This window comes from Prionailurus bengalensis, chromosome C2, assembly GCF_016509475.1.
Source record: "Prionailurus bengalensis isolate Pbe53 chromosome C2, Fcat_Pben_1.1_paternal_pri, whole genome shotgun sequence".
Taxonomy (NCBI): Eukaryota; Metazoa; Chordata; class Mammalia; order Carnivora; family Felidae; genus Prionailurus; species Prionailurus bengalensis.
Window position 1 is genome coordinate 71,519,574 of NC_057350.1, and position 17,756 is coordinate 71,537,329.

General features: G+C 42.3%; 1 protein-coding gene and 1 long non-coding RNA gene across 2 annotated transcripts in view; both read right to left on the reverse strand.

Annotated features, from left to right (window-relative positions):
* Positions 1 to 5,146: 5,146 nt before the first annotated feature.
* Positions 5,147 to 17,756, reverse strand: part of LOC122491543 — a 45,200-nt gene continuing 32,590 nt past the window's right edge. Inside the window, exon 4 of the long non-coding RNA XR_006299383.1 lies at positions 5,147 to 5,285. This is a non-coding gene — a long non-coding RNA (uncharacterized LOC122491543). The remainder of the gene's footprint in view (positions 5,286 to 17,756) is intronic.
* Positions 11,426 to 12,102, reverse strand: LOC122491542 (40S ribosomal protein S29-like). Its single transcript, XM_043594401.1, has one exon. It carries the CDS (start codon positions 11,760 to 11,762, stop codon positions 11,568 to 11,570), a length of 195 nt encoding a protein of 64 aa, XP_043450336.1. The 5' UTR covers positions 11,763 to 12,102; the 3' UTR covers positions 11,426 to 11,567.

The following is a 17,756-nucleotide window of genomic DNA, read 5'->3' on the forward strand; positions in this document are numbered from 1 at the left end:
GATACTAATTCCACTGCATGTGACCTTGGGCAAATTACCTGAGCTCTTTGTACCTGTTTTCTTACTTGTAAAATGATAGTAATAACGACTCTGCTAGAGTGCACCTCGTGGCTCAGTCAGTTAAGCATCTGACTCTTGTTTCGGCTCAGGTCATGATCTCACGGTTCGTGGGTTCCAGCCCCGTGTCAGACTCCGTGCTTGCAGCACAGAGCCTGCTTGGAATTCTCTCACTCCCTCTCTCTCTCTCTCTCTCTCTCTCTCTCTCTGCCCCTCCCCTTCTCACTTTCTTTCTCTCTCAAAATAAATAAAGTTAAAATTTTTTTCAAAAAAGAATGACATCTCTGCTATAGATTAAAATGTGTTCCCCAAAAGTTTGTGTATTTAATTCCTAATCCCCAATGTGATGGTATTTGGAGATGGGGCCTTTGGGAGATAATTAGATTTAGATAGGCTCTATAATAACATTAGTGCCCTTATAAAAAGAGAAATCATAAAGCTCACATTCTTCCTCTCCCTTACGCTATCTTTCTTTCTGCTGTGTAAGGACACAGGGAGAAGAAGGCCATCCACAAGCCGGGAAGACAATTCTCAAGAGAAATCAATCATGTTAGCACCTTGATCTTAGACTTCTACCCTCCAGAACTGTGAGAAAATTAATTTCTGTTGTTTAAGTCAGCCTGGTCTATGGTATTGTGTTATGGTGGCCAAAGCTAAGACAATCTCCCTTTGGAGTGATTGTCAGCATTAAATGACATGACACATGTAAAATATGTGCACATGTCTGACACATGACATGGAAAGTGCTTGGCAACTGTCACCCATTATTATTAGAAAAATAAAGTTTACCTGCCAAGTAAAATGAATGTTTGTGTTTGGTGAGAGCACCTTTCTCCTGGACAACTCTGAACAAACACTAACCAGCATATTTCTGAAGACATATTCCAACATATTTCTGTGAAAGAATGTCAGCTTTGTGTCCCAAATGAAATGGTGTTTTCCAAATCTCTCTGTTCACGAGAGATCTGTCAGTGTATGTAAATATAGAGTCCTAAGAACATTAGCTAGAATCACCGGCATGTGGGTGTCAGTGAGAAAATGCAGGAGCATAGGGCGATCCCTGTTCCAGTGGCTTCTACAGAGCCTTCCCTGACCATTCACTCTGTACAGAGGAGTCGTCTCTCCCCACTATTCTTGATCCTGTTACCCTGCTTTAGTTTTCCTCATAGCACCCGACATTACAAGCTTTGCTGTACATTTTCTGTCTCCTCACTGGAGAGGAAGTGGCATAAGGAAAGACCTAATTCTTTGTTCCCACTGTTGTATCTCCCACTACTTGAACACTCCCCAATACATGTGTTGAATGAGTGAGTGAATTTACTACAGTGGCTAAGAACATGAACTTTGGCATCAGCCTTCAAACCTTGGCTCTGCCCCTTAGTGTGCTTGACTGTGGGCAAGCTACTCACCTTGGTGAGCCTTGGTTTTCTCATCTATAAAATAGAAAAAGAATGAAATAAGAAAATATTTAGAAAGTGTTTAGCACAGTGCCGGCATCTAGTCAGCAGTGAACTAGATATGATCATTTTCTCATTCTCCCCCTGACCTGCAGGAGAGGGAGTGGTGCCTTATTTCTCTGAAGCAAGAACTGCTTTCTCTGTGAGCCTGCTGCCATGAGAGCAGAATGAACAGGAAGACAGGACACAAACAAACTGGGGACCGGGGAGCAGGGAGCAGGGGAGTGGGCAGCAGTGCCGACCACAGGAGAGGCACTGTAAAAATAAGGCTGTGGACCCACAATTAAAAACAAAACATCGGGGCGCCTGGGTGGCTCAGTCGGTTAAGCGTCCGACTTCAGCTCAGGTCACGATCCCACGGACTGTGGGTTCCAGCCCTGCATAGGGCTCTGGGCTGATGGCTCAGAGCCTGGAGCCTGCTTCCGATTCTGTGTCTCCCTCTCTCTCTGCCCCTCCCCCGTTCGTGCTCTGTCTCTCTCTGTCTCAAAAATAAATAAACGTTAAAAAAAAAAAAAAAAAAACACAAAATAACCTAAAACAAAAAGGTGGGGGAAAGGAAGGAAGGAAAAGGAAGCAAAATTCTGGGAGAACAAAATATTCACATGCACAATAGGTGTTACTGCTACTGGGGTGAAAATTTCTGTTAAGCAGGAAACCCACCCCATGCCTATTACAGCTCAGGCAGAAATCCTTTAGCAATTTCCCACTCCAGTGGTGGTGATTCTGCTAAGGGCTCCCAGAGAGCAAGCATTTCACCTGACACACTCCCCTGCCCAGTTCAAAGCTTGTAGTGGGAGTAAAAGAAATAGACATACTCAGTGCTTTTGTTTGAGAGGAAGAGGGAAGGAGGGAGAGAAGAGAATGGGGTAGCTGCTGTGCTCACATTTTTTATAAAATGACATTTTTTTCTTCCATTCTCTGCATCTCTCCCCTAAATCTCTATTGAACCTCTAAGTATTTCACTTAAATGCCCAGTAGACAATATAATAAGCTCTTAAAACTATATTATAAAATGAGAACACATGTTCCTTCAATGTGACATGCTCACCTTGCCCATTTTTAGACTCCTTTAGCTGGTGCAGGTGGTCTTTTGCTGACAGGAGCCCATAACAATGCACTGACCACTGGAGTCACATGCCCTTCCCTTCACCAAGTGGTGAATATGCCACAGGAAAGGAAAGAAAAGCCAACAGATGCTCTAGCATGCAATCACCTGGGTATGAAATCTGGGGAGCACTCATGTGGGTCAGCCTGCAAATTTATTTTTCCCATCAAATGAATCAGTTGACAGGAAAACAGTACTTTTTTTAAAATTTATTTTGAGAGAGAGAGAGAGCAAAAAAGCACACACAAGGAGGGGAAGGGCAGACAGAAGGAGAGACAGAATCCCAGGCAGGCTCCACACCATCAGCACAGAGCCAGATGTGGGGCTCAAACCCACAAACTGTGAGATCATGACCTGAGCTGAGATCAAGAGTCGGATGCTTAACTGACTGTGTCACACAGCCGCCCCGGGAAACAGTGATTTACTTGACAGGACATACACCAATGTCTCTTGAAAACACCATCCCACCCGGGTGCCTGGGTGGCTCAATAAGTTAAGCGCCAACTCTTGGTTTCAACCCAGGTCATGATCTCACAGTTTCAGAAGTTCAAGCCCCACCCAACAGCGCAGAGCCTGCTTGGGATTCTCTCTCTCTCCCTTTCTCTCTGTCCCTCCCCCACTCACACAGTCTCTGTCTCTCTCAAAATAAATAAATAAACTTAAAAAAATAAGTAAAAAAGAAAACACCATCCCACCACCACCATAAAAAAGCAAATATAAGGGTAGCACTTTTCAATTTGTGCTCCACACAATATTGCAGGGTATTAATCAATGTTACTTGATTTAAAATGTTTCTTGCTATGATTAGATATGTTTGAAAAACACTGATTTTTTTTTTTTGTTACACTAGTTCCTTTATTGAACAACTTCTTGGAAGATTTAATATGCTAATGTACATCATGAATCTTCATGATGGAGATTGAAGGTGCAATATTTCCCAACATTATTTGACCACAGAACACCTTTTACATAAAACATCTCCCAGGAATCGTGTCCACAAAGTTTATAGATCAGGATATCACTAGAAAGCAAGTAGAATCTTATGAAGAAATCCATCCATATTAAATTCACCTTATTGTGCATGTTTTAGTGTCCTATCTCTCCCCAGTGTCCCTGCTTCTTCATGGCATGGGACTCTTCCCATGAGAATAATTCCCCTGGGTGGTGATTTAGGACAGAGGCCTCAGATGTGCCCATAAACTCCCTCTGGGAAGGAGTTGCACCTTTAAGGTCCTAAGCATTAAAAATATGTTGATGTTTCTCATATATAATTCCAAATTTAAAAATACCACCCTGTGAAACAAATGAAAAGGATCCCCAGAAAGTTTGAATTTTCCGCATGAAAGACGGTTTTGAAATGTCCTATATCAAACTCAAAATATTTGGTAGCGGCAGTGTTTTACTGTTGTGCTTAACAGCCATCCAGTTTGCTCATTAGATAACCCAGCACTAGCCCCAGGGGGAAATGCCTTGCTGCCTGGGGGAAGGGGATCCTAGGACACCACACCGCCCTACCCAAGTCCAAAAGGACTTAGTTCAATCTCTTTTCCACCTGTGAGAGGAGACTTAGGATGGTGAAGTAAGAGAAAATTTGTAACAGGAAGCCAGGGGAGCCAGGGGTACCAGACATTGAGGACAGACCCACAGCAGTAGGGAATTGGGAGCAGTCTACTTTCATGGTGGGTTGCCTATTGGTTTTGCCTCAGGCCCTCTTTATAGTTTTCTTTTGTCCAGGATGCCAAATATCTGCTCCTATGGGTTCTATGCTTAGTGACTCTAAGTGTGGGGCTATGTTTGCATTTATGAAACATTTTTCTTTTTTAAATGTTTATTTATTCATTGAGAGAGAGAGAGAGAGCGAGAGAGACAGAGAGACAGAGAGAAAGAGAGAAAGAGAGAGAAAGAATCCCAAGGAGGCTCCTTGATGTGGGGCTCGATCTCACAAACCACAAGACCATGACTAGAGCCAAAATCAAGAGTCAGACGCCCAAACAACTGAGCCACCCAGGCGCCCCTACATAACATCTTTCATGTGAATTGTTGATAACACAGGAACAGGAATTATTTCTCTTACATAAGAACTCCTGGGGCATCTGGGTGGCTCAGTCAGTTAAGCGTCTGACTTCAGCTCAGGTCATGATCTCATGGCTTGGGGGTTCAAGCCCCGCATCATTCTCTGTGCTGACAGCTCAGAGCCAGGAGCCTGCTTTGGATTCTGTGTCTCCTTCTCTTTGCTCCTACCCTGCTTGAGTTTGGTTTCTCTCTCTCTCTCTGTCTCTCTCTTTCAAAAATAAATAAACATTAAAAAAAATTTAAGGGGTGCCTGGGTGGCTCAGTCAGTTAAGAGTCAGACTTTGTCTGGGGTCATGATCTCCTCCCACCCCACCCTGGACTATGAGCACCTTGAGGACTGATAACTAGATGACAGGCAGTCACCTAACACCTAGCCTGGCACCGAGCAGACCTCCATAAATGCCTGTGGCATGAAGGAATGACAGCGTCCTTTCAGAGAGCAAAATACCTTTGCCTTCCTTGGCTTGGCATCTCCCCACAGCATTTAGGCCAGGACTCCGCATTCAATGGGTCCCCAGCTGGATGTTATTTTCTGGGCTGGTTGCTCTCTCTTGCCACTCTTTTGTCCTCAGCCTCCGCAGCTCAAGTGCTACCTGTGATAATGGCATTTGTGATACTGTCACTAACACAGGATCAGATGATCAAACCCTCTCCTCTTCCCTCACATTGGCTACCAGTGCTCCATGAAGGGTAATTTATTTTTCTAAATACCAAACTAGTAGAGTGTCTATGTGAAAACAAGATGCTTGTAATCCAGGTGGAAGTTGGAAGATGGCTAGGGCAGAGAACAAAGAGGCCAGGTCAAGTGATTAACAATGTAAAAAGTAACTTTTTATGATAAGTTTATTGGCAAAGAACTAGAGGTTTGGTAACATGCATGGTAAATAAGAAAGAAGTATAATTATGCAATAGAATGGAATTAAGTCAGATTTATCCAAAGGTTATCTATATAAAACCCAAAGATTAACTATCAAGAAAGTTACGGTTTCTCCTTTCCTAGAGGGGTTTAAGATGAAGAAAGATCCCCATCTTCCTGAGCTGAAATGAGGTCTGCCCAGAGGAAAGGAGATTGAGATGGTCTCAGATGTTCAAAGCCTATGAGTGTTCTTACTTCTGTGAAAACCTTTACTGTAGTCATTGAACAAATACTTATTACACATGATTCTACGCCACGTGCTGTTAATTGCAAAATATACAACCATAGCCAAGATACAGTCCCTCTCCTCTCAAAGTCACACATAGAACCAAGAAGCTGGATAGTAACAAGAAATTTAAAATAAGTGTGAAAAGTGTCAAGTTGCATGTAATATAGAACCCATGAAGAAATAAGTGGGTGGGCAGCCATTTACCTAATGTAGCAGTAAGAGAAGGCCCGCTTGAGAAAAAGTGATATTTACTCTGAGCTGAAGGCAGTGAGTGTTCTTGGTAGAGGGAAGAACATGCCCAAAAAAGAGACAGAAAAGATGTAAGAGGAACTTAAAGAAAGCCAGGGTGGTCAGAGCTCGAAAGGTGTATAATAGAAGATGAGTCTAGGGAAGTAGTCAAGGATCAGGGGCCAGATGTAGAAATTTGGACTTTTTCCTAAGCACATGGGGAGCCACTGAGTGATTTTAAGCAAAGGAATTAATTACATGATGAGATTTAGGTTGTTTAATGTTAAATGACATTACTTCTACCAGACCTAAGTACAGCTTTGCTCTGAATTAGGTTCTTAGGAAGCCTTTTTTCCCTCTCACGTTGCTGGATTTCAAGTGGAAAGTTGACATCTGGCTCAACTGCCTGGTCTTGCAAGCCATTAGATAAAGACAGAAACTTCCGGCAAGAAAATCTTCCCTTTATCACTGTAAGAGAAGTAAGTGATGTATCTTTGTGGGACCTATTTGTATTTCTCCATTTCCTGACACTCCCCCCCCTTTCTTTTATCAGAAAGAGGAATGGTGAACTCTCTCTGAGCTCTTCCTTTCTTCCTCCTATCATGGCTACCATCCTTACAGTGCTATGGCACAACCATGCAGCCTTGTGAAAAGTTGCTCAATACAGTGGACATGGCATAAAGGGACATTCTGCTCCTTCCTTCCATTTTTTGAGGAAATGTTGGCTTTGTCATAAGCTCTTCTTTTTATGGCCATTATAGTTGTTTGTAGCTCTTTCACTTGTAACAAAACCTGTTTTAGCTCTTCAGAACCATTCAAAATGTTTTTGCAATGTAATCAGATCTTAAACCAATTTCTCTTATGTCCTAGGAAGAGAACAGGTAAATAAGACATTTCATGCAGACTTTGGCTCAATGGCATCAATTCATCTCAAAGAAGCACAAGAGAGACCGTGTCCTCCACCATGCAGGTGTGATTCTACATGCTTTCCATCCCAGAGACCTTGAAGCAAGAACAATTGCCTTGCTGTTCTTGGCAATTTAAGTTATCCTTTGTGAATGCAATACTGTTGGCAGTCCGGGGTGCTAATTACTTGGAGCATCTGGTCAGGCTGCCAGAGGCCAAGGACAGCTAGTCCTCTCATTTCCTGTTTTCAGTCTTTCCTAAGCCTGAGGTTTCCATGCTTCTACAACCCTTTCCTACAGCAGCATGCTCTCAATTTCATGCTCCACTTTTAATCAGGATCCAAAGAGATGAATGTGATACAAGCTTTGCTAGTTGAACAAAAGGCAAAGGAAGTATCACACTTAACATATCTATTGCTATGGAGGGGAAATTCTGTGGTGACTCTCTGCAAGGTGAAGAGTAACAGATTTTTGCCCTTTTTAGTTGACAAGACTCACAGACAGAAATGCTGAACGGGGTCAGGTAAATGAATTCAGTAGTCTGGGTGGGGACTATAGGAAGTGGAGAATACACGCCCCATCTAAAGAGAGGACTACTTCACTCCCACAGACTGTTGCCAGGGAGGCCCAGTGAAGCTGACTCTTCTGATTTTCCAAGAGAACCCAGAAATATGGGCTTTAATGTGAAAGTCCCTCAAATTTTAAGCATTTGACACTATCTCAAAAAAGATGTTTAATATGTGGGGACCAACACAGAGCATGTCTGTGACCAGATTCAACCCATTTGGATCACCAGTTTGGGATCTGTGGTATAGAGTCTGTTCTAGTTGCAAAACTCTGCAACCAAAGAAAAAGCTTCACGTTTCTGCAAAGGATGGATGAGATCTAAGTATAAATCCTAGCAGTGTCCTTACAGCTTGGCACTTTTGGAAAGAGGTTTTCATAAACAAAACCTTCCATTCTTATTCTCCCTGCAGTATGTGAGAACAAAGGAGATGTGAAAATAGCAGGCATACAGGGTAAGAAGGGCTGCTGTAACAAAGTACCATGGACTAGGTGGCTTGAACAACAGAAATTGATTTTCTCACAATTCTGGAGGCTGGAAGTTGGGGATCAAAGTGTTGGCAGGATTGATTTCTTCTGAGGCCTTTCCCCTTGGACTAAGGATGGCCATCCTCTCTCTGTGTCTTCACAGGCCTGTGTCCTAATTTTCCCTTCTTATAAGGACACTGTTCATATTGGATTAGGTCCACTCATATGACCTATTCTAACTTACGTCTTTTAAGACCCTATCTCCAAATACAGGCCCATTCTGAGGTACTGGGTGGGGGGTGGGTTAGGACTTCAACCTATGAATTTTGGAGGGATACAATTCGACCATAACAGCAGGTTCTCTCTCCTCACATAGCCTTTCCTGGAGCAGCACATGCTGTCATTTAATGGAACTAGGTAGCCATGAATAAGAATGTATTAACTCCCATCTGTACCCAGCCTTGTGGGAAATTTCAAAGAAAAAGAGATACAAAAACACAGTCTAATCAGAGCAAGAAAAGAGTTTGGACATCAAAGCTCTGCTTGGAGATCATTTTATACATGAGGATATAAGACACATAGGAGTCCTGTGACATGCCAGAGGGACAAGGCTGCAGCCTCTCTGAACTGGAAGGGCCTTGGGCATCATCTATTCTATCATTCTCTAAGGGATGCCTTCCTTCCAAAATGTTCCTGTCAGGGGCATCTGGGTGGCTCAGTCGGTTAAGCGTCCGACTTCGGCTCAGGTCATGAACTCACGGTCTGTGAGTTCGAGCCCCGCGCCAGGCTCTGTGCTGACAGCTCAGAGCCTGGAGCCCGTTTCAGATTCTGTGTCTCCCTCTCTCTCTGCCCCTCCCCTGTTCATGCTCTGTCTCTGTCTCAAAAATAAATAAACGTTAAAAAATTAAAAACAAACAAACAAAAAAAACCAAAATGTTCCTGTCAAATGGCCCAACTTCATTTCACATTCGTATGTCAGAGCTTCAGATATTTCAAGACAGAAATCATGTCACCATCAGTATTTTTTCTTTAAGATAAAAATTTTTGATTCTAGGTAAAATTCTGAATTCCTTTGACCAGTCCTTTTAAGATGTGATTTCAAGTGCTTTTACTGTCCTGTACATACCCTAGTGTTTGTTTTCTTACAAATATTTCCTACAGGGTGTGCCAAAAACCTGAGAAGTAAATTTGTAGATGTGGCCATGACAGTATAAAGTAGATCAGGTCAATCACCTCCCTTACTGTTGACATTATGCTTCTATAATTATAGCCTTTAATCATCGTAGCACATCTCTCTGTTCTTGTACATTAACCTTGTCTTAAGTCCTTTACGTGGGTGCTACAAAAAGCCCATCTTCTCCTCTAATGCCTGTGTACTTGACTTTTTTTTCCTGTTCACTTTCATCTTGCCAGATTCTCTCTGTTGTTCCAGCCTGTTGAGCACTCTTTGGATTCTGATTCCGGTATCTCCTCTATTCACTGTCTTCTCTGGTTTCATGTTGGCTTCAGATTCATCAGGTTGTCACTGTTGTACTTAGTCAAGTCATGGGCAAAATTTTGAACCAGGATGGAGCCTAAGTAGAGTTTTCCTTCTGGATTCACATGGATCCCATCAGTCAGAATTCGGGTATGGTGGATTATCTTCATTTTCACCCTGTTTGTATTTCTACACTTCTTTCAAAAGGATGTTATAAAAGATGTGGCTGAAATCCTGTGTCTACAGCTTTTCCCTATGAGTCTTAATTTTTTAAAAAGTTTTTTATGTTTATTTATTTTTGAGAGGGGGAGAGAGACAGAGACAGAGAGAGACAGAGAGAGACAGAGAGAGACAGAATCCAAAGCAGGCTCCAGGCTCTGAGCTGTCAGCCCAGAGGCCAACGTGGGGCTTGAATCCACAAACCACAAGATCATGTTCTGAGGCAAAGTCAGATGCTTAACCGACTGAGCCACCCAGGTGCCCCTTACCAGCCTAAAATTTTAAAGACTCATCGAACAAATCAGCTGCTGAGCTGAAACAGTGTGGTCTCTGCTGTCCCAAATCTCCGTGCCAATTTGGAGGTAAGAGAAACAGACAACTGGAACACAGTCAAGAGGACTAGGCTCTTCTCCGTCAGTCGAGAGAAGAGATATGAGAAGGGAGGGCATTGGAGTGACCTGTTGCAGGTAGATTAAAATCTCTTTGGCTGAATCTGCTTTGAGCATGCTATTCTTTCCCATGATCTTTTCTCTTCTGCAAATTGGAGGAAATGATATCTTCTTTAAGTAATGGCTGGTAGTTGTTTGAAATAAACATGGATCTCCCACTATGGTTTTATGATACTTCTTAGGAATCTTTTTTCTCAGGTAAGAGACGTTTTTAATTATGTGACTAGTCAGGAGAACTAGCCATTACTAAATCTGCACATACTAACCTGCTACATATGAAGCTCTACAGACAGTTCTAGTCTAGTCCAACATTCAAAAGTTTCTATACTGGTCTTGAGTCCCATAGTCCATGATGTCATAACTCTAATATCATGGCTGACTCCTGTCCTTATCCTTGTCTTTAAGAGTTGAACCAAGAGGGGCACCTAGGTGGCTCAGTTGATTGGGCATCTGACTCTTGATTTCAGCTCAGGACATGACCTCATGGTTTGTGGGTTTGAGGCCCATGTCAGACTCTACGCTGACATTGCAGAGACCACTTAGGATTCTCATTCTCTCTCTCTCTCTCTGCCCCTTCCTCATTTGTGCATGTGCTCTCTCTTCTCTCTCTCAAATAAATAAACATTTTAAAAAATTTTTTAAAAAAGAGTTGAACCAAGAAAATCAAGCTCAGCTTTAGATGGGAGATATTGGGGTATATCCCTGACTATGAAAGTATGGGGGACCCTAAGATGAATCTATAAGGGAGATACTGGGGATCCTTCATCCCTCTAGGGCTTTAGGCAGAGAATTAACACCAATCTATGAGAGATGGAGTTGGTACAAAACCTAAGGGAGACGTGACCCCAAACAAATCTGACCTCAGACCTTGTAAGGGTTTCAGTTTTTTTGATGATTAAATGACCACAGTAAGAGAGCTGCCACAGAGAGAGGAAAGTGGAGGGCCTTGTTTTAAGTCAATGACCTTCCAGGACCAACACTTATAGCCAACCAACCACCACAATGGTGGTCATTTGGTGGGACATGGCCTCCTGAATGCTGCCTGGACCATCAGCTTCATGTGCTGCATTGCTCTGAGAGGTGTTTCCACTTAGCCCGATTTCTCCCCTTGGTCACCAGATTCCTCTTTAGGTGAAAGCCTTCATAGGAAAAATATATCATATTTCCATCACATGTGCCTCGCCTTCCCAAGTGTATCCATGAGAACTACCTTAACCCATTTGGGCTGCTCTAATAAAATAATAGACTGGGTGGCTTTTTATTTTCACTTCAAAATAGTCATAATTGAAGTATTTTTATTTTATGTACAATGAGTTGGCATTAAGGTAGGTTATCTTGGGTATCTGCAATTAAAGTATGTATCTTGGATGATCCATTCAAGGAAGGTCATTTAATCCAACTTAATGAAGCCTATATCCTTTTAGTACTGATGGAAACACTGGCAGCACCTGTTGAGGCTGTATTTCCAGATCAGACTGTGCCAGTTTGAGTGGACAAGGCAAGAACGAGAATCCTGGCCAAATTTCCTCAGATGGCTCCAGTAGAGCTGCTGGTGATCCATCTTGCTCTCCCAGATGCAATGAGGAAATGGCAGAATGGGTGGCTTAAACAACATATATTTCTCACAGTTCTGGACCCTAGAAGTCCAAGATCAAGGCACTAGCAGATTCAGTGTCCAGTAAGAACCTGCTTCCTGGTTCATAAACGCAACCATCTTCTTACCGTGTCCTCACTTGGCAGAAGGGCCAAGAGAGATCTCTGGAGTCTCTTTTATAAGAACATGAATCCCATTCATGAGAGCTGTACCCTCATGACCTAATCACCTCCCAAAGACCCTACCTCCTGATACCGTCACATTGGGAGTCAGGCTTTCAACATATGAATTTTAGAGGGACAAAAACATTCAGTCCAGAACAAGAGCTGTGAAGAGTCCTACTTTACCTCAGATTGGATTCTGATGGACTAGTATTTTTCTCTGTAGTCCTGGGCTCAGTCATGTTTTGCCTGATATTAATTGGATGTAAAGTAATATTAGAGTTATCTTACTATCTTATCCATCCCTTAATGCTCCAAAAATCTATTTAGCTGTGCCAACAAGATGGGCATAACTAGTTTTGTTGTTGTTGTTGTTTTAATTTTATTTATTAAAAAAAATCTCTATACCCAACGAGGGGCTTGAACTCATGACCCCAATATCCAGAGCCGCATGCTCTTCTGACTGAGCCAGCCAGGCACCCCTGGCATCTAGGTTTTTAAAAGACCATTTTTAGAAGTAATCTTTTTCATAAGCAATTTACTGAACCCCTGTACAAGCATATTCATAGTTAATAATAATAAAAAAAATAGAAACCACTGAAGTATCCATTAGTAGGATAATGTGTTGGTTTCTGGAATAGCTTCTGTATTATTTAAATTTTTGATAATGAAAATGCCTTCATATTGTGTCAAGTTATCGCTATGGGCTTCCAAGTAGTCCCTTTCCTTTGCTCTTGCCTTTTATAATTGTTCTCACTGCTTTCTCAGTGATCTATTAAAAATGCAAATATGATTGTGGCACTTTGGGAATTAAAGCTTTCTTGTGGTTTGTTTCTCATTATCTATTCATTAAGTGTCAAGCTCCTTGGCATGTGTAACAGTCCTTATGATCTGTCCCTGCTCTCCTCTGCAGCCTTAGCTCCCATGCCTGTATTCTGTTTTCCAACCACACGTGACTTATGTCAATACTCTGAGCCTGTCAGTTTCTTTCACAGCTTCATGGCTTTGCACTGACTCTGCTCTCTGCTTTCAGTACCTCCTCCTTCTTCTCACAATCAAATTTGAGCTTTGCCATCCCTCTCTCTGCTCAAAAAATGTAAGCCTGCTTGTTCCAACAGCCTCTATAGGCTCTCAGGACATTCTGCACAAAGCTATGTTCACACATTGTTTACCCAAATAGAATGCATGTTCTTGAGAGCTGAGAGGTGTATTCATCTCATATTCCCCACTGAAGCCCAGGCTCTATTGGATGCTAAATATTGAATGAATGAATGAATGAATGAATGAACGAACAAGTGTACAATTCTTCTAATACTTATATCTATTAGTTCCTGGTGTTTACTTTAAGCTGTACTTGATCTTTTAAACCATATTCACTCATTTGTCCAAATTCAGAGTAAAACTTTGAACTTTAAAACATAAGAATAAAAATAAACCATATTCACATATATAAAAATGTTGGGCTGGGGGAAGAGAGATCTCATGTCTAGGCTCAGCCTCAAACCCTCCTTAGGATGGCCCTGCTCACAATAATGAAGCCCATCTTTAGTCTTCAGTTCTGTGAGATCTTCTGTGACATTTGGAACACATTTGGGTACCTCAGCTAGAATATCCTCTGTCTTTGGGAGATCAGAATCATCTCAGGATATGAACCCAAACTCAATCACCCGACTCTTACTTGGTTTTTGCCCCAGGCTGGCACATGTATGGGGATCTCTATTGTATAAAACTGCTGCCAAGACAATTTTGAAATATGAAAATATTCCAAACATCATCATGTTTGTATGAATCACTGGAATCTACTTCTGAAATCAGTATTGCACTATATCCAAGTATTGCTAACTTGGATATAAATTTAAATTAATTAATTATGAAAAACAATCAATCAATTAATTAATTTAAAAAGAATAGCTGAGGGGTGCCTGGTTGACTCAGTCAGTTGAGCATCCGACTTTGGCTTACGTCATGATCTCACAGTTTGTGAGTTTGAGCCCCACATCGGGCTCTGTGCTGACAGCTCAGAGCATGGAGCCTGCTTCGGATTCTGTGTCTCCCCCTCTCTCTGTCCCTCCCATGCTCATACTCTGTCTCTCTCTGTCTCTCAATAATAAATAAATGTTAAGAATAAATTTTAAAAAATAAATAAAAAGAATAGCTGATGTTGACGAAAGCACTGATCTGTCAATGCCCTCCATGCTTCTAGTATGGCACCCATAGTGCACTTACAATTGGTCCCCTACAGCCCCACTGGAAACTAAGCTTCACAGGGCAGGTAGGTTTCTTTGATATATAGAAAATAATACATAGGGACACCTGGGTGGCTCGGTTGGCTAAGCTTCTGACTTCAGCTCAGGTCATGATCTCGTGGTTTGTGAGTTTGAGCCCTGCATCAGGCTCTGTGCTGACAGCTCAGAGCCTGAAGCCTGCTTCAGATTCTGTGTCTCCCTCTCTCTGTCCCTCTCTCACTTGTGCTCTCCCTGTCTCTCAAAAACAAATAAACATTAAAAATTAAAAATAAATAAATAATATAAAAGTTGTATTTGCAAAAGGTCCCCATCAGCTTGTAGGTTTCTGCTTCCCTCTCAAACTCATGGGCCATATGAAAATTTTCTCCTTTATTACCTTTTTTTTTTTTTACATTTATGTCCATAATTCATTTTGAGTTAATTTTTAGATAATGTTTGAGTTATGTTGAAATTTTTAAAAAATTTCAATGTCCAATTGAATGTCCAATTGCTTCAGCACTGTTTTTGTTTTTGTTTTGTTTTTATTTTAGAGAGAGAAAGCACGAGTCAAGGAGAGAGAGAGAGAATCTTTTTTTTTTATTTTTTTTTTCAACGTTTATTTATTTTGGGGACAGAGAGACAGAGCATGAACGGGGGAGGGGCAGAGAGAGAGGGAGACACAGAATCGGAAACAGGCTCCAGGCTCTGAGCCATCAGCCCAGAGCCCGACGCGGGGCTCGAACTCACGGACCGCGAGATCATGACCTGGCTGAAGTCGGACGCTTAACCGACTGCGCCACCCAGGCGCCCCAAGAGAATCTTAAGCAGGCTCCACACTCAGCATGGAGTCCGAAACAAGGCTTGATCCCACAACTGGGATCATGACCTGAGCCAAAATCAAAAGTCATACACTGAACTGAGCCACCAAGTCACCCTGCCTTTTATATTTTTGTAAAGATTTTTATTCCTAAGTAATCTCTTTACCCAATATGGGACTTGAACTTGCAACCCTGAGATCAACAGTTGCATGCTCTACTGACTAAGCCAGCCAGGTGCCCCACTCCTTATTACCTTACTACCAACTAAAAGACACTTTCCTTGGTGCCTTTATATTGCATTTTACCCCTTGTGGCAACTAATTCCTACACACAGCATCCATGAAATCTTATCTTTCACATATTCTTGATGAGTCACTTTGGTGTTCTCCCAGGATTGAATCCTAGAGACAAATCAATAGGTAACTATGGCTCTCTCCCAAACAGTAAAAGAAAATGATAAAAAAGAAAAAGAAAAGGGACTTCCCAATGGGGTAATATCTCACAGTTTATAAAAATGCCATGTCTTTATTTCTTTTTAAGTTTATTTATTCTGAGAGACAGTGTGTGCACGTGTGTGCACCTGGGGGAGGGGCAGAGAAACAGAGAGAGAGAGAATCCCATGCAGGCTCTGTGCCGTCAGCACAGAGCCTGACATGGGGCTCGAACCCACAAACCATAAGATCATCACCTGAGCTGAAACCAAGAGTTGGACACTTAACTGAGCCACCCAGGGTGCCCCAGTTATGATGTGTCTTTACATTCTTTTCAGAAGTACACACCACAGTTCAAGCAGTTCAATTTGGTTCTGAACAAGTAGTCCTCACTTTTAGAATAGGCTATATATTCCAAAGTGTATTTATAAAGTCAGTTGTGTAAAACTCACAATTCCGGTGCCCAAAAAATTGAGGTTATCTTGGGTCATCAGGTTCTCAGGGCAGTCCCTAAAAGTCTATCTAATCCTGAATGTGGCCGACCTGGCACACCAAATGCACTTCTCCCGTAGTCCCAAGAACTCTGCACAGCCTTGATTGTGCAAGAGAGAAGAGAGGGCACCCTGTGTTCCAATTCCGGGACGCAGCCCTCCTCTACTCCCTACTTGGCTGAACCCACAGCTAGGGGTAGGGCTGGGCCAGGGAGGGTGCTGGGGAGGAGAGCAGACAATCCTGGGCACCAGCACCAGAAATCTTATTCTCTGCCAGAGGACATCTCTCTAGTTCTTTCACTCACAGGAATTCTGAATAAGGACTAAATAGGAATAGTAATGATGTTTGTATAGTGCTTTATAGTTTATAAATGACATATTTTCACCCCTAATATCTCACTGTCTGATTCTTAAAACAACCCTCTCGAGTCACTTTATTGTTGTAATTTTTATTCAACAGGCAAGAAAAATGAGGTTCAGAAATGAAGTGATTTGGGGTGGCTCAGTCAGTTGAGCATCCAACTCTTGATTTCTGCTCCGGTCATGATCTCATGGTTTGTGACTTCAAGCCCCATGTTGGGCCGGGCCTGTGCTGACAGTGTGGAACCTGCTTGGGATTATCTCTCCCTTTTCTCTCTCTCTCCTCCTCCTCCTCCTCCTCCTCCTCCCCACCTCTCTCTCAAAAATAAATAAATAAACTTAAAGACGGGGGGGGGCACCTGGGTGACTCAGTTGGTTAAGCATCAGACTCTTGATTTTGGCTCAGGTCATGATCTCACAGTTTGTGAGATCTGGGCTCTGTGCTGAGAGCATGGAGCCTGCTTGAGATTCTCTTTCTCCCCTTGTCTTCCCCTCCCCAATCTCTTTCTCTCTCTCTCTCTCAAAATAAAAAAATTAACTTAACAGAAAAAAAGAAAAAAAGAAATGAAGTGACTTCTCTAAGGCCAGTGTGGGGAAGGATGTGAAAAGAAGTTCAACTTGCTCCTTGGCATCTCCTCCTAAACCCACCTGGCTATATTTTATTTATTTTCAAACCACTTAAACTGTGTTTCCTAGGTGCCAAGCATTATCCTAAGAGTTCTACAAACATTAGCCCACTTAAAACATCTCAGGCTTAAGATTTACCTTCTTCTGAACTTTTAACCTGTGCCTCAATCACTGCGTAACCATCTTGGCAATGGAGGTTGACTTGAGCAATGTTCCTGTGGTGCCTATTTTAGTCAGAGGGGTTTGGACTGCTTAGTCAAGTGATCTCTGACTCTCATATTTCATGATCAGATGAGTCGCTTTCAAGAGTCAGACTCTTGACCAAACAGTTTGGATACGACATGAGCTTTGATATGTGTGACTCCTGCAGGTCTTTTCACCACAGCTTTTCTTATTTTAAGACCAAATAAACTGTCTCTAGCCAGAGCTAAAGTTTCAGCCAGTAGAATATGTCTCTTAATGAATGAAACCTCTGTTAAATATGTCATCTGAGTCTGGCAGTTTTGTGCTTGTTAACCCCTAGAGAGCATTTGACCAGCCTAAGACCAGCCAAACCTTAGCAGTTACCAGAATGGGCTCTAAAAATAGACTTTTGGCTTTGAATTCTGGCTCTCCCTCTTTCTATTTTGTGATCTTGGGAAAGCTGCTTACCCTCTCTGTGCCTCAGTTTTTCTCATCTTTAAAATGGGACAGTAATAGTACCAACTTTGTAGTGTTGTGAAGCCTGTCCCATGATACAGATGAGGAAACTGAAGCTCAAAAGGTGGGAAGGGATTTTTCCAAGACAACATAGTACAAACTGACACTGGAGTTAGAATTTAGAGCTGCCTCTTTCTGAAGCCCGTACACTACCAATTGTGGGGATAAGTTCTTGGCCAGGTGATCAGCCAGATATGCTGTAT

Coding starts and splice junctions, on each gene's coding strand:
- LOC122491542 (XM_043594401.1), bottom strand. CDS start 11,762: ATGTTGTTTAAGCCACCCATTCTGCCATTTCCTCATTGCATCTGGGAG.